Source organism: Rhinopithecus roxellana, chromosome 3 (genome assembly GCF_007565055.1).
Source record: "Rhinopithecus roxellana isolate Shanxi Qingling chromosome 3, ASM756505v1, whole genome shotgun sequence".
In the NCBI taxonomy this organism is placed as follows: Eukaryota; Metazoa; Chordata; class Mammalia; order Primates; family Cercopithecidae; genus Rhinopithecus; species Rhinopithecus roxellana.
The window spans coordinates 127,522,097-127,539,380 of NC_044551.1; the positions used below are offsets into that span (position 1 = coordinate 127,522,097).

A 17,284-nucleotide genomic window follows, 5' to 3' on the forward strand; every position below is an offset into this window, starting at 1 on the left:
ATAATTTTAGACTGATAGGAACTATTCAGGATGAGCTAGGAGCATACTGTGGTGACAGGGAATAAGAAAAGTTTACCCACAATAATAAGGACAAAGGGACACAGGGGCTAATTGAAAGAGATTCCAATAGCCAAAGATGAAACAATCTGAGCAACAGAATTAATAAAGTAGTACTGGATTATAACCCAAATTATAAAATAAATATCCAAGTGTCCACACTGATACAAAAAGGATTGTATAAATCAATAAATAATGAAAAGGAATAGGTAAATTTCCTGTTCAGAATGATTTCAAGTTATTTATGTCATACTTGGCCTTTAAGGAAGTGGAACAATACTCCCCACTCCTTACTTGTGGGCTGTGCGTGGTGACTAGAATGAGAGGGGAAGAAAAATTAACTTTACAATGGAGATGACTTACAAATCCTAACTCAAGTTAGATGATTAAGGTTAACATCAACAGCAATAAGATATATTCATAGTATGCACTCTCAATATGATGTGATGAGAATGGTATTTTAAGTCTTGTTTTTCTTCCCCGAAACAATTACTCCAATCTAATCTTGAGAAAAGCATCAGACAAATCCCAATTGAGGGGCATTCTACAAGATACCTTAACCAGTGCTTCAAATTACTCAAGAAGAAGGAAATTCTAAGAAATTTTAATGATAAAAAGTAGCCAAAGAAGACATTACTGCTAAATGTCAGGTGGTATTATGTATCGGATTCTGAACAGAAAAAGGACATTGGGTAAAGATTGGAAAAATTTTAATGAAAAATGCACTTTATTAAGTATTTTAACAGTGAATCAATGTTAGTTCATTAGTTTTGACCAACATACCAAAGTAATGCAAGGTGTTTACATTGGAATTATCTGTATGATCTTTGCAATAATTTTGTAAATATAAACCCCCTGTAATAAAAAGGAAATAAAAGTTTAAAAGTAAAAAGGGAACCATATATCTATATCAATATCTTCATGTCTCTCACTCTCTGTCTCTGTAAGTATCTATTTTTAATTTAAAAATTCTTTTGAATCATCTGAGGATTTTTGTCAACATACTGGTGATTGGATTTCAACTCCACTCAATTATATGAGAAAATACAGAGTAGTTTTTTTGGCATTGGCATCAAATTTTTTTAAAGCTTCCCAGGAGATAGTAATGTGTACTCAGTATTATGAACAATTGAATTAGATGAACCGAATGATTACTCTTAAAGAAATAGAAAACCTGAGTATTTTAATAACCATAAAATACAAGGAATCAAATGCAAGTGGCTTTATTTGTGAAGCCTATCAAATTTTCAAATAACAGGTAATGCCTAGATTGTTTAAACTTCTCTAAAACAGAGAATACTTTTTGAAAAAGTTTCATTATTTTTTCTAAGAAGTGAGCATAACCTGATATCCTAAGTCATCTAATAGATCACAAAAATGACCCCAATAAAAACAACATTATATGTAGACCAATCTCACTCATGGACAGAGAGGCTACACTATGTTAAAGAAATAATACATCAAGAAAAAATAGTTTTAATCTCAGAAATGATCTTATGGTTTAACATAAGGATATTCATTGATGTGATTCACTGTACTAATAGTTTAACCCAAATAAATCCAGGGAGGAACATATTCCAGTCTTTGTATAAAACCTTAGTCATATTACCAAATTAACTGTAAGGTATTTAAAAGCTCCTTTGAATTCACAAAACATATGTCGACTTCACAAATCCCGTCTTTGTGCATAATAACACTTCAAAAAATTCTTTTCAAATGTTTCTGCTACATATTCATCAAATCCCCAGAAATTGACTCAAAGACTTTTCCTCCTACAAATTTATCCCCAAACCTGACCTATACATACACAGTTCACTACTTAACACAGGTTTGAACTACGCAAGTCCATTTACAGGTGGATTTTCTTCTGCCTCTGCCACCGCAAGAGAGTAAAAGTAAACCCTTCTCTTCCTTCTCCTCCTCATCCGACTCAACATAAAAATGATGAGGATGAAGACCTTGATGATGATCCATTTATTATGATGATCTATTTATTATGATGAATAGTAAATATATTTTCTCTTCCTTATTAATTTTTAAATATTTTATATTCTTTAGATAACTTAATTGTAAGAATACAGTATCAAATATATACAGCATACAAAATATGTTTTAATCAACTATTTATATTATTTGTAAGGCTTCCAGCCAACAGTAGGCTACTATTAGTCAAGATTTTGCAGAGTCAAAAACTATATGCAGATTTTTGACAGAGTAGGGGTTGGTATACCTAATCTCCACGTTTTTCAAGATCAACTGTATACTTTCATTTCTTATCCCATCTAACTTCAATACTCTCTTTCTTTTTTCCCTTCATTCAAACATTAATCCTCTGTACTTTCTAAAGCAGATCCTGTTAGATTCATAGTTTTTCCTAATCGGCATTTTTCTTAAAATAACCTGCACAAAAGGCTAAGAGGACAATGAGACAACACAGAATCATTTTAACAAGAAAGAAGAGTGGGAAGAAATGGAAAGCTTCAAAATGGAACTTCAAAATTGTCTTTAATTGGTGAGCAGGAATTTAAAGAAGTTAATTATTTTGAGTTAATATGTTTCACTCAGTCATAATAGATTAATGGGTTATAACCTCATGGTTATTTTGATAAGTTAAAAAATGCACTTACCAAAATTCAAAAATTTTCCTAATAAATATATCTTAGCTGTAAATGAGGAACATTTCTTAAAGTCAGCATATTATTAAGGAATCACTCCTTCATCAATGATTTTGGAAAAATTGTCTCTTTGGGAGAACAAATGGGGATAATACAGAATATTTCACATTATACTCACAAATATACTTTGGATGGGTTAATACTAAAACAAAAATGTATTAATTACACTTTAAATTAATACTAAAACAAAAATATGTATAATAATATATTATAATAAATTATATTAACAAAGTAGTCCTGAAAAAATGTAGTAAAACTAAATAAAATACATAAAAATGTGAAAAAGGGGGGGCGGAGCAAGATGGCCGAATAGGAACAGCTCCAGTCTCCAACTCCCAGCGCGAGCGACACAGAAGACCGGTGATTTCTGCATTTTCAACTGAGGTACTGGGGTCATCTCACTAGGGAGTGCCAGACAATCGGTGCTGGTCAGCTGCTGCAGCCTGACCAGCGAGAGCTGAAGCAGGGCGAGGCATCGCCTCACCTGGAAGTGCAAGGGGGAAGGGGATCCGTTTTCCTAGCCAGGGGAACTGAGACACACAACACCTGGAAAATCAGGTAACTCCCACCCCAATACTGCGCTGTAAGCATACAGGCATTCCAGGAGAATATATCCCATACCTGGCTGGGAGGGTCCCACGCCCACGAAGCCTCCCTCACTGCTAACACAGCAGTCTGCCGCGATCTATCCGCAAGGCAGCAGCGAGGCTGGGGGAGGGGCGCCCGCCATTGCTGAGGCTTAAGTAGGTAAACAAAGCCGCTGGGAAGCTCGAACTGGGTGGAGCTCACAGCAGCTCAAGGAAGCCTGCCTGTCTCTGTAGTCTCCACCTCTGGGGACAGCGCACAGCTGAAGACCAACAGGGGAAGTAGCAGGAGCCGGTGCAGACGCGAACGACTCTGTCTGACAGCTTTGGGGAGAGCCGTGGATCTCCCAACGCGGAGGTTGAGATCTGAGAACGGACAGACTGCCTGCTCAGGTGGGTCCCTGACCCCTGAGTAGCCTAGCTGGGAGACATCCCCCACTAGGGGCAGTCTGACACCCCACACCTCACAGGGTGGAGTACACCCCTGAGAGGAAACTTCCAAAGGAAGAATCAGACAGGTACACTCGCTGTTCAGCAATATTCTATCTTCGGCAACCACTGCTGCTGATACCCAGGCAAACAGGGTCTGGAGTGGACCTCAAGCAATCTCCAACAGACCAACAGACAGTCCTTCTGACTGTCAGAAGGAAAACTATCAAACAGGAAGGACACCTATACCAAAACCCCATCAGTACGTCACCACCATCAAAGACCAGAGACAGATAAAACCACAAAGATGGGGAAGAAGCAGGGCAGAAAAGCTGGAAATTCAAAAAAAAAAGAGCGCATCTCCCCCTGCAAAGGAGCGCAGCCCATCGCCAGCAACGGATCAAAGCTGGTCAGAGAATGACTTGGACGAGAGGAGAGAAGAAGGCTTCAGTCCATCAAATTTATCAGAGCTAAAGGAGGAATTACGTACCCAGCGCAAAGAAACTAAAAATCTTGAAAAAAGAGTGGAAGAATTGACAGCTAGACTAATTAATGCAGAGAAGATCACAAACGAAATGACAGAGATGAAAACCATGACACGAGAAATACGTGAAAAATGCACAAGCTTCAGTAACCGACTCGATCAACTGGAAGAAAGAGTATCAGCGATTGAGGATCAAGTGAATGAAATGAAGCGAGAAGAGAAACCAAAAGAAAAAAGAAGAAAAAGAAATGAGCAAAGCCTGCAAGAAGTATGGGATTACGTAAAAAGACCAAATCTACGTCTGATTGGGGTGCCTGAAAGTGAGGGGGAAAATGGAACCAAGTTGGAAAACACTCTTCAGGATATCATCCAGGAGAACTTCCCCAACCTAGTAGGGCAGGCCAACATTCAAATTCAGGAAATACAGAGAACGCCACAAAGATACTCCTCCAGAAGAGCAACTCCAAGACACATAATTGCCAGATTCACCAAAGTTGAAATGAAGGAAAAAATCTGAAGGGCAGCCAGAGAGAAAGGTCGGGTTACCCACAAAGGGAAGCCCATCAGACTAACAGCAGATCTCTCGGCAGAAACTCTACAAGCCAGAAGAGAGTGGGGGCCAATATTCAACGTTCTTAAAGAAAAGAATTTTAAACCCAGAATTTCATATCCAGCCAAACTAAGTTTCATAAGTGAAGGAGAAATAAAATCCTTTACAGATAAGCAAATGCTTAGAGATTTTGTCACCACCAGGCCTGCCTTACAAGAGACCCTGAAGGAAGCCCTAAACATGGAAAGGAACAACCGGTACCAGCCATTGCAAAACCATGCCAAAATGTAAAGACCATCGAGGCTAGGAAGAAACTGCATCAACTAACGAGCAAAATAACCAGTTAATATCATAATGGCAGGATCAAGTTCACATATAACAATATTAACCTTAAATGTTAATGGACTAAATGCTCCAATGAAAAGACACAGACTGGCAAACTGGATAAAGAGTCAAGACCCATCAGTCTGCTGTATTCAGGAGACCCATCTCACATGCAGAGACATACATAGGCTCAAAATAAAGGGATGGAGGAAGATCTACCAAGCAAATGGAGAACAAAGAAAAGCAGGGGTTGCAATCCTACTCTCGGGTAAAGCAAACTTTAAACCATCAAAGATCAAAAGAGACAAAGAAGGCCATTACATAATGGTAAAGGGATCAATTCAACAGGAAGAGCTAACTCTCCTAAATATATATGCACCCAATACAGGAGCACCCAGATTCATAAAGCAAGTCCTTAGAGACTTACAAGGAGACTTAGACTCCCATACAATAATAATGGGAGACTTCAACACTCCGCTGTCAACATTAGACAGATCAACGAGACAGAAAGTTAACAAGGATATTCAGGAATTGAACTCATCTCTGCACCAAGCGGACCTAACAGACATCTATAGAACTCTCCACCCCAAATCAACAGAATATACATTCTTCTCAGCACCACATCACACTTATTCCAAAATTGAACACATAATTGGAAGTAAAGCACTCCTCAGCAAATGTAAAAGAACAGAAATTATAACAAACTGTCTCTCAGACCACAGTGCAATCAAACTAGAACTCAGGACTAAGAAACTCAATCAAAACCGCTCAACTACATGGAAACTGAACAACCTGCTCCTGAATGACTACTGGGTACATAACGAAATGAAAGCGGAAATAAAGATGTTCTTTGAAACCAATGAGAACAAAGATACAACATACCAGAATCTCTGGGACACATTTAAAGCAGTGTGTAGAGGGAAATTTATAGAACTAAATGCCCACAAGAGAAAGCAGGAAAGATCTAAAATTGACACTCTAACATCACAATTAAAAGAACTAGAGAGGCAAGAGCAAACACATTCAAAAGCTAGCAGAAGGCAAGAAATAACTAAGATCAGAGCAGAACTGAAGGAGATAGAGACACAAAAAACCCTCCAAAAAATCAATGAATCCAGGAGTTGGTTTTTGAAAAGATCAACAAAATTGACAGACCGCTAGCAAGGCTAATAAGGAAGAAAAGAGAGAGGAATCAAATAGATGCAATAAAAAATGATAAAGGGGATATCACCACTGACCCCACAGAAATACAAACTACCATCAGAGAATACTATAAACGCCTCTACGCAAATCAACTAGAAAATCTAGAAGAAATGGATAATTTCCTGGACACTTACACTCTCCCAAGGCTAAACCAGGAAGAAGTTGAATCCCTGAATAGACCAATAGCAGGCTCTGAAATTGAGGCAACAATTAATAGCCTACCCACCAAAAAAAGTCCAGGACCAGATGGATTCACAGCTGAAGTCTACCAGAGGTACAAGGAGGAGCTGGTACCATTCCTTCTGAAACTATTCCAATCAATAGAAAAAGAGGGAATCCTCCCTAACTCATTTTATGAGGCCAACATCATCCTGATACCAAAGCCTGGCAGAGACACAACAAAAAAAGAGAATTTTAGACCAATATCCCTGATGAACATTGATGCAAAAATTCTCAATAAAATACTGGCAAACCGGATTCAGCAGCACATCAAAAAGCTTATCCACCATGACCAAGTGGGCTTCATCCCTGGGATGCAAGGCTGGTTCAACATTCGCAAATCAATAAACGTAATCCAGCATATAAACAGAACCAAAGACAAGAACCACATGATTGTCTCAATAGATGCAGAAAAGGCTTTTGACAAAATTCAACAGCCCTTCATGCTAAAAACGCTCAATAAATTCGGTATTGATGGAACGTACCTCAAAATAATAAGAGCTATTTATGACAAACCCACAGCTAATATCCTACTGAATGGGCAAAAACTGGAAAAATTCCCTTTGAAAACTGGCACAAGACAGGGATGCCCTCTCTCACCACTCCTATTCAACATAGTGTTGGAAGTTCTGGCTAGGGCAATCAGGCAAGAGAAAGAAATCAAAGGTATCCAGTTAGGAAAAGAAGAAGTCAAATTGTCCCTGTTTGCAGATGACATGATTGTATATTTAGAAAACCCCATAGTCTCAGCCCAAAATCTCCTTAAGCTGATAAGCAACTTCAGCAAAGTCTCAGGATACAAAATTAATGTGCAAAAATCACAAGCATTCTTATACACCAGTAACAGACAAGCAGAGAGCCAAATCAGGAATGAACTTCCATTCACAATTGCTTCAAAGAGAATAAAATACCTAGGAATCCAGCTTACAAGGGATGTAAAGGACCTCTTCAAGGAGAACTACAAACCACTGCTCAGTGAAATCAAAGAGGACACAAACAAATGGAAGAACATACCATGCTCATGGATAGGAAGAATCAATATCGTGAAAATGGCCATACTCCCCAAGGTTATTTCTAGATTCAATGCCATCCCCATCAAGCTACCAATGAGTTTCTTCACAGAATTGGAAAAAACTGCTTTAAAGTTCATATGGAACCAAAAAAGAGCCCGGATTGCCAAGATAATCCTAAGTCAAAAGGACAAAGCTGGAGGCGTCACGCTACCTGACTTCAAACTACACTACAAGGCTACAGTAACCAAAACAGCATGGTACTGGTACCAAAACAGAGCTATAGACCAATGGAACAGAACAGAGTCCTCAGAAATTATACCGCACATCTACAGCCATCTGATCTTTGACAAACCTGAGAGAAACAAGAAATAGGGAAAGGATTCCCTATTTAATAAATGGTGCTGGGAAAATTGGCTAGCCATAGGTAGAAAGCTGAAACTGGATCCTTTCCTTACCCCTTATACGAAGATTAATTCAAGATGGATTAGAGACTTAAATGTTAGACCTAATACCATAAAAACCCTAGAAGAAAATCTAGGTAGTACCATTCAGGACATAGGCATGGGCAAGGACTTCATGTCTAAAACACCAAAAGCAACGGCAGCAAAAACCAAAATTGACAAATGGGATCTAATTAAACTAAAGAGCTTTTGCACAGCAAAAGAAACTACCATCAGAGTGAACAGGCAACCTACAGAATGGGAGAAAATTTTTGCAACCTACTCATCTGACAAAGGGCTAATATCCAGAATCTACAAAGAACTCAAACAAATATACGAGAAAAAAACAAACTACCCCATCAAAAAGTGGGGAAAGGATATGAACAGACATTTCTCAAAAAAAGATATTCATACAGCCAACAGACACATGAAAAAATGCTCATCATCACTGGCCATCAGAGAAATGCAAATCAAAACCACAATGAGATACCATCTCACACCAGTTAGAATGGCAATCATTAAGAAGTCAGGAAACAACAGGTGTTGGAGAGGATGTGGAGAAATAGGAACACTTTTACACTGTTGGTGGGATTGTAAACTAGTTCAACCATTATGGAAAACAGTATGGTTGTTCTAGATTCCTCAAGGATCTAGAATTAGATGTACCATATGACCCAGCCATCCCAGTACTGGGTATATACTCAAGGGATTATAAATTATTCTACTACAAAGACACATGTACACGTATGTTTATTGCGGCACTATTCACAATAGCAAAGACTTGGAATCAACCCAAATGTCCATCTGTGACAGACTGGATTAAGAAAATGTGGCACATATACACCATGGAATACTATGCAGCCATAAAAAAGGATGAGTTTGCATCCTTTGTAGGGACATGGATGCAGCTGGAAACCATCATTCTTAGCAAACTATCACAAGAACAGAAAACCAAACACCGCATGTTCTCACTCATAGGTGGGAACTGAACAATGAGATCACTTGGACTCGGGAAGGGGAACATCACGCACTGGGGCCTATCATGGGGAGGGGGGAGGGGGGAGGAGGGAGGGATTGCATTGGGGAGTTATACATGATATAAATGATGAATTGATGGGTGCTGACGAGTTGATGGGTGCAGCACACCAACATGGCATAAGTATACATATGTAACAAACCTGCATGTTATGCACATGTACCCTAGAACTTAAAGTACAATAAGAAAAAAAAAAATAAAAATAAAAATAATTCTCCTATTAAAAAAAAAAAAAAACATGTGAAAAACAATTCCAGCCAGGTGTGGTGGCCATGCCTGTAATTCCCGAGATTTGGGAGGTCAAGGGAGGAAGATCGTTTGAGCCCAGGAGTTAGAGACCAGCCTGGGTAACATGGTGACGCCCCCTCTCTACAAAAAATTTAAAAAAATAGGAAAGCAGGGCATGGAGGCATATGCCTGTGGTCCCAGCTACTAGGGAGGCTGAGGTGGGAGAATCACTTGAGCCTGCAGTGAGCCATAATCATGCCAGTGCACTCCAGCCTAGGTGACAGAGGGAGACCCTATCATTAAAAAAGAAAAAAGGAAAGATAAAAAAGCATTTCCATTATTTTGCAGTGTGTAAAACCCACTTACAGAACATAAAATCTTTAATGCCCTAAGAAAAAAATAGGCAGATTTAAATCAACAATAATGAGGATCAAAATGATGACAGATATTATAAACAAAATTAAGAAACAAGCAACAAATTAGGAGAAAATAGTTACATCATATAAAATATATATCTGGAACATTCCTATAAATTAGATTTACAAAGGCAAACAACAGAGTGGAAACATGTGCAAAGAATAGGAACAAAAAAATAAATCCAAGCAATTAGCAACTCTAACAAGAAATTTCTCAACCTCCCAGAAATAGCAATAATGCAAACAGAAATGCAAATAATTAGGGTGTGTCCTTTTGTTTATTAACAAGATAATATGTTTTGGCTCTGTGTACCCCCGACAAATTTCTTCTGGAATTGTAATCCTCATATGTTAAGAGAGGGACCTGAGGGGATGTGGATCATGGTGGCAGGTCCCCCCATGCTGTTCTCATGGTGGTGAGGGAGTTCTCAGGAGGTCTGATGGTTTAAGTGGCAGTTTCCCCTGCGCTTTCTCTCTCTTGCTGCTTGTGAAGCAGTTGCTTGTCTCTCCTTCACCTTCTGCCATGATTGTAAGTTTCCTGAGGTGCCCCGCCCCCAGCTATGTGGAACTGTGAGATAATTAAATATCTATTCTTTATAAATTATCCAGTCTCAGGTATTTATAGTAGTGTGAAAATGGACTAATACACAAGACAAAAGTAAAACTGAATTGGCAAAGCAAACAGGCAGTCTTATCGAAGAAGCAATTGGGTGTTATTTGTCTAAGTCTAAAAATAAGATCAAATAGTGTTTGACCGAGTAAATCAATTTCTAGGCATTTTTTGTACATGTGTAGAAACATATATATGTATTATATATATAATTTTAATAAAAAATTGGAAATTAATATGGTTTGGCTGTGTCCCCATTCAAATCTCAACTTGAATTATACCCTGAGAATTCCCACATGTTATGGGAGGGACCCAGGGGGAGGTAATTGAATCACAGGGACCGGTCTTCCCCATGCTATTCTCATGATAGTGAATAAGTCTCACGAGATCTGATGGGTTCATCAGGGGTTTCTGCTTTTGCTTTTTCCTCATTATCTCTTGCTGCCATCATGTAAGAAGTACCTTTTACCTTCTGCCATGATTCTGAGGCCTCCCCAGCTATGTGAAACTATAAGTCCAATTAAACCTCTTTTTGTTCCCAGTTTCAGGTACGTCTTTATCAGCAGTGCGCAAACAAACTAATACAGAAACAATACCAATTTTCATAAATTTTTAGCAAGGTAAATTGCCATCTAACTAGAGGCTACATTTTGCAGCCTTCCGTAGGCTTGAAGGTGATCCTATACTAATTCTGGGCAATCATATGTGAATAGCAATGATTTTTGCAATTTCTGGGCAGTAGGAATATCAAACGGTAGCTGTTAGTTTTTCATTTCTTCTATTATTTCTGCCCCATTATAAGAGCCATATCAAAACATGGCGGAGAAGAATCAGCTCCTCTTGTGGAGATGACAAAAATGAAACAAAACATTTTAGTGGATGGATGGAATCTAGGTCACCAAAAAACTGTTGTAGAGAAAGCCTGCCAACCCTCCTGGAACTTTTGTGTAGGAGAAAATCATACTTTCCATTTGACTGAAGCCCCTAATATTTGGTTCTAGATAAAGAGGTTGAAATAATACCTCAACCAATGTAGTAGTAAATCATACACATTGAGCCTGTGACTCTGAAATGTGAAAGCACTGTTATACACACTTTTATCAGAATTCACATACAGGTTTACATTCAAAACCAACAAAGTGACATGCTGACATCTCCAAAATTCTTAAAGACACAAATCTCAAGCAGCTTAGATTTTATCTTAGTTGCATCTTTTTTACTAACCTCCAAAGTAAGAGCCATCTGTCAGCTTCATTTCTTTACTGGATTTTGTAATGACACCAGCAACACCATGTTGAATGAAATACATTTTTTTACCCACGGCTCCTTCTCGTATGATATAATCTCCAGGTTGAAACACCTCAAATCTCAACTTGCTCAGCATGGCAGTCACAAAATTAGGATCCGCATTAGCAAATAAAGGCATTGTAGCCACCAGTTTCCGACAGTTGAAGTTGACTATCTCCTAAAGATGTCAAGAGTAAACAAATATTAAGAGAGATATTAATCATATCTGGAAGAAAAACATGCTGAAATTAAAAAAATAGATATAGTATAACATTGCAATTTAAATTTAGATACAAAAATTCATAAATTATAGTAATGCACATCACATTACAGTCAGGATTGTGTTTTATTTTGACGTTGAAATTTTTGTATTCCCAGAACCTAGTGTAGTATAAGAATATATTAAATATTCGCTAAATGTTAATTCAATATATGAAAATCTCATCTTTTAAAACTTCCCGTTTCTTTACTATTGTGTGTATGAAGCTAAAACTTCTAAAATGTGAATATATTTTATTCTTCATTTTATCTTTTATTTATGAAGAAAGAAAGCCATATCACTTCCTATTAGCTATGACATTGCTGCTTCTGTGCTCCATTTTGTCTGGGCCCAACTACCAGACAAAGTATTTTGATGTTTTTTTTTGTTAGTGTCATTCACATTAGAGTGAGGACAATGGATAGTACAGAAAAAGGTTACACAAAGGAGACTCTAATCTAAAATTACAAATTCATCAGGCACAGTGGTTCATGCCTGCAATCCCAGCACTTTGGGAGGTCAGTGCGGGTGGATCACGAGGTCAGGAGTTCAAGACCAGCCTGGTCAAGATGGTGAAACCCCGTCTCTACTAAAAATACAAAAATTAGCTGGGCATGCTGGCGGGCACTTGTAATCCCAGCTACTCGGGGGGCTGAGGCAGAGAAGTGCTTGAACCCAGGAGGCAGAGATTGCAGTGAGCAGAGATCACACCACTACACTCCAGCCTGGAAAATACAGTGAGACTCAATCTCAAAAAAAAAAAAAAAAAAAAAAAATTAAAATTATAAATTCAATCGCTGTCTGGGCTGGAATCAGAAGTCGTTCTTTCTAAAGACTCTTGGGATTCCATTGCAAGTGATGGGCTAGAGAGAGGACATATTTGCCTTTTCCTGACTTGTTTGTTTTATTCCAGGAGCAAGTCAGTTCTTAAATAGGAGATCTGTAGGTTTGATTTCATTCTGTGGATTCTGGTGAAGATTAAACATATTTTTATCCCTCTGGATGAAAACAGAAATGTGGAACCAAACATTTTTAATCATGCAAATCAGTTATGTGACACAAAATAGACAGTGGAAATCTACATTTTGCCACAAAACCACTTCTCAGAAATTTCCTTACCAATGAGTCGCCCTACAAAAGGTTGGGACTTCATTTGTGATTTTGTTTAAGCCCCCCACAAAAGGTTGGGACTGCATTTGTGATTTTGTTTAAGAGGCACAGAAATTGGTCATGTCTGCTAAGAGGTGAAAAGAAGGCACAAAGAATCATAGGTAGTAACAGAGTCTGAGAACTCTATCTTCTGCCTTGGGGAAATGTGCTATACAGACCCATAAATTCCAAGACTGAGAAAGAAAGTTTCCATGATCTTACTTCATCAAATGACCTAATGCCATCCAGGATAGATAAAGAATTCCAGCTGATACAGAAGGCACAACATTTTGGATCTACTGTGGAAGAGAAGGTGTTTCATTCTCAACAATATTTTGTGAGTTTAGTTAAGAATAACAATGTCTGTAATAGTGGAGCTTCATGGAAGATGAGAAAATATACACAAATAAGCAACAATAATCAGAAAGTGAACTTAGCAGCAAAGACAAGAGAAAGATATTAAATGTGGTACTTAGTGCAGCATTATTCAGGCCAAAATATACACGAGTCCATGATTGACTGTATCTAGGGAAATTTGTGATAATTTTATCTGATGCATGGAGTGTGGGTTTATAATAATGTTCAGTAAGTAGTAAGTACTGAATAAATATGTATGCATATAAAGGAAGCAGTGAAGAAGGAAGAAATGAAGGAGGGGAGGAAGGAAAGAAAGAAGGGAGGAAGGGAGGGAGCAGGTGGGAAGGAAAGAAGGAATGGATTAAAGAAGAAACAGGCAGGGAGGGAAGGAGGAAGAATAAAGAAGGAAGGAAAGAAGGAAGGAAGGAGGGAGGGAAAGAATGAATGAATGAAGGAGGGAAGGAAGGAAGGGAGGGAGAAAGGAAGGGAGGAAGGTGGAGTTTCAGTTGTAAAAAAGTATTCACAAACACTAATTTTATTCTCGTTGGGAGATGGTTACTTAAAACTCAGCTTTCTCAAGCAAATGGCTTGAGAGACAAGTCTTCTGCATTACAAAATTTGTTTTTACTATTCCAAATATTTCTATACAAAAACAACAGGAAGATAAAAAGTGATGTGGAGTTAAAAGAAAACAGAGTTATGTCATGAAAATAGCTAGATTAGTTGATTGAGAGTTAATTATTTCACATATAAAATGACATAGAATAATACTGTGTAGGAAATTGAAAATGACTCAGATTATAGAGAAAATAATTTTTCATACAAAAATAATAGAGAATCTCTTCATATTTGTACCTTGATTTGAACTATGCAAATGTTTCACTTCACTGATCTCTCATTTTTTATTTTAGGCAATAATTGCAATTATGAATAACTTGTTAATGATACATTTCATATCCAGGTGTTTCTGTTAGAACTCCATTTATTATAACACTCCTGGAATAATTTCATATTTTTGTTTGAAGAAATCTATTAATGTTTTCTTCCTTCATGCAACTTTTACTTCCCAGGAGTATTACCTGATTAAAACTGTATATTCTAACAAAGATATGATAGAAAAAAGGTAATGAGACAGAATCTTCTTGGATTCTAAAAGTCTTTCATCCTCCCATGAAAACTGCTCGTTTTGAGGATGTCTAGTGTATAGAAGCAATCATGTAAGTATAAAATGAAGCAAAACTTTAAAAAAATATTTTTAATCAATCACCCTTTCTTATGGCACATTGAGGTAAATAAAACACATAATTACTATCTCTAACATCCATTCAGATTACTTGTGGCACTTGTTATAATTATCTCTTTTTATCAAAATATCAGATCTGAGTTAGGAGTATTATCTATATGCATTAAATTGAGGAAAGGTTGCTTGCTAAGGAAGGCAAATGCATGGTTCTGATCTTAGTAATAAGTTGCTCCAGACTATTAAGTTTATGCTGGCACTTTAAAAAATGCAATTATTTCTTTCCTGGAACATTTTGTAGTATAAGAAAGTATGTACATGCTAAAAACAAATGAAAAAACAAACAGAAAGACCAATCCCCAAAATGAAACAGAACAAAAACCCCACAGTAATGAAGGTATTTCAAAGGGACACAAGGGCCAACTGAAAGAGCTACCAATGGCCAAACAAAGCTGGAAAAATTTGAGTAACAACAACAAAAAGTATTGAATTACATAGTATAAAACACATAACCAAGATCACATACAAATCTAGATGACTGGCTAAACTACTAAAAAGTCAGGGATAACACATAAACTTTCTCTTTAAATTCAAAATAATTTCATATAATTCATATAAGCACTCCTGCCTCAAAAAGTTGGAGAATAATTACCAAACACTTAAGGATGGGCTGAGCATTGAGCATGGGGACTTCCTTCAAAGAATACAATAAGGAAAAGAGGGGAAAAGTAGCAACTTTCCAACAGAGAAACATGAAAAACTCCACCTCAAGTCAGACGATCAATGTTAACATCAACAGTGCTAAATCATATTGGTAGCATGTACACTTGGTATGATGTAATCAGAAGGGCATTTTACTTTTGTGGCATTCCTGCACCAAACCCATAATCCCAGTTTAATTATGACAAAACCATCAGCAAACCCAAATTCAGGAAAATTCTATGCAATATTTGGCCAGTTCTCCTCAAGATGATCAAGGTAATCAAAAACAAGGACATTTGGAAAAAACTGTCCCAGACAAAGGGAGACTAAGGAGACAGGACAACTGACCATAATGTGGTATCCTGGATGAGATCTTAGGATAGAAAAAAAGAACTTTAAAGCAAACTAAGGGAATCTGAATAATGTTTGGACTTAATAATAATGTATCAATTTTGAGTCATAACTGTAGTTATTACAAATGTAGCATACTAATGTAAGGTATTAAAAACAGGGGAAATTGGATGTGAGGTATATGGGAATTCTCCATACTATTTCTGAAGCTTTTTTGCTTATATAGTTTGGATGCTTAGCATGCCACATTTCATGCTGGAATCTGACCTAATATTGGAGGTGGTGCACGGGAGGAGGTGTTTCAGTCATGGGGGAGAAGAACCCACATGAATGATTTGGTGCTGTCCTTGAGTTAATGAGTGAGTTCTCACTCTCTTAGTTCCCATGAGATCTGATTGCTAAAAGGAGCCTGGCACCTACTCTCTCTCTCACGTCGTTTCTCATCATGTGACATGCAGGCTCCCCTTCCCCTTCCACCATGATTGAATATTTTCTGAGGTCCTCACTAGAAACAGATGCTGGTGCCATGCATCTTGTATAGGCTGCTGAATTGTAAGACAAATCAATTTCTTTACAAATAACTCAGCCTCAGGTATTCATTTATAGCAATGAAAAATGAATTAAGACATCTGCAAATATAAAATTATTCTAAAATAAAAAGCTTATTAAAGATGTAATTACTGCTCTTCATAGTTAAGAAAATATGATATTTTGTCATAGCATGTAAAGCATATTTTCTTTAATTTAACTCATTTAAAAGTTAATTTAAAAAAGATATCCTAGAAAATACTTGAAAACAATCATATCATAGTGCAGTCTGGGGTTAAGCAGCAGGCTTGGAATGTGTCTGTTTATTTGCTGTGGAGTTAATAACTGTAGTCTGTCATAAGAAGACAAACTGTATATATATAATGCGTTTTCAACCTCAGATAAATGTTTTTATCAAGTTTTTGTTTACTAATAAAAATCTGTAATTATTTCTGTATTCTGTTCCATTGGTCTATGAGTCTGTTCTTGTACCAGTACCATGCTGTTTTGGTTACTGTAGCCCTTTAGTATAGTTTGAAGTTGGGTAGCATGATGCCTCCAGCTTTGTTCTTTTTGCTTAGGATTGTCTTGGCTATTTGGGCTAGTTTATGGTTCCATAGAATTTTAAAACAGTTTTTTTTCTAGTTCTGTGAAGAATGTCAGTGGTAGTGTAATGGGAATAGCATTGAATCTATAAATTGTTTTGGGTGGTATGGCCATTTTAACAATATTGATTCTTCTTGTCCATGAGCATAGAATGTTTTTCCATTCGTTTGTATCATCTCTGATTTCTTTGAGTAGTGGTTTGTACTCTCCTTGTAGAGATCCTTCACTTTCCTTGTCAGCTGTATTCCTAGTTATTTTATTCCTTTTGTGGCAATTGTGAATGGAATGTCTTCTGAAATTTGTGTCTCAGCTTGACTGTTGGTGTACAGGAATGCTGACACAATTTTTGTACATTGATTTTGTATCCTGAGACTTTACTAAAGTTGTTTATCAGCTTAAGAAGTTTTAGACTGACATAATGGGGTTTTCTAGACATGAGATCATGTCATCTGCAAACAGGGATAGCTTGACTTCCTCTTTTCTTATTTGGATGCCCTTTATTTACTTCTCTTGCCTAATTGTTATGGCCAGAATTTC

The 17,284-nt window shown here is 37.3% G+C and overlaps 1 protein-coding gene across 1 annotated transcript in view; it reads right to left on the minus strand.

The window, feature by feature from the left end:
• HCN1 (hyperpolarization activated cyclic nucleotide gated potassium channel 1) overlaps nt 1-17,284 on the minus strand; it is a 454,348-nt gene that overhangs the window by 36,794 nt on the left and 400,270 nt on the right. Inside the window, exon 6 of the mRNA XM_010378669.1 lies at nt 11,493-11,733. Within this exon, the coding sequence (XP_010376971.1) occupies nt 11,493-11,733 (241 nt within the window). The remainder of the gene's footprint in view (nt 1-11,492; nt 11,734-17,284) is intronic.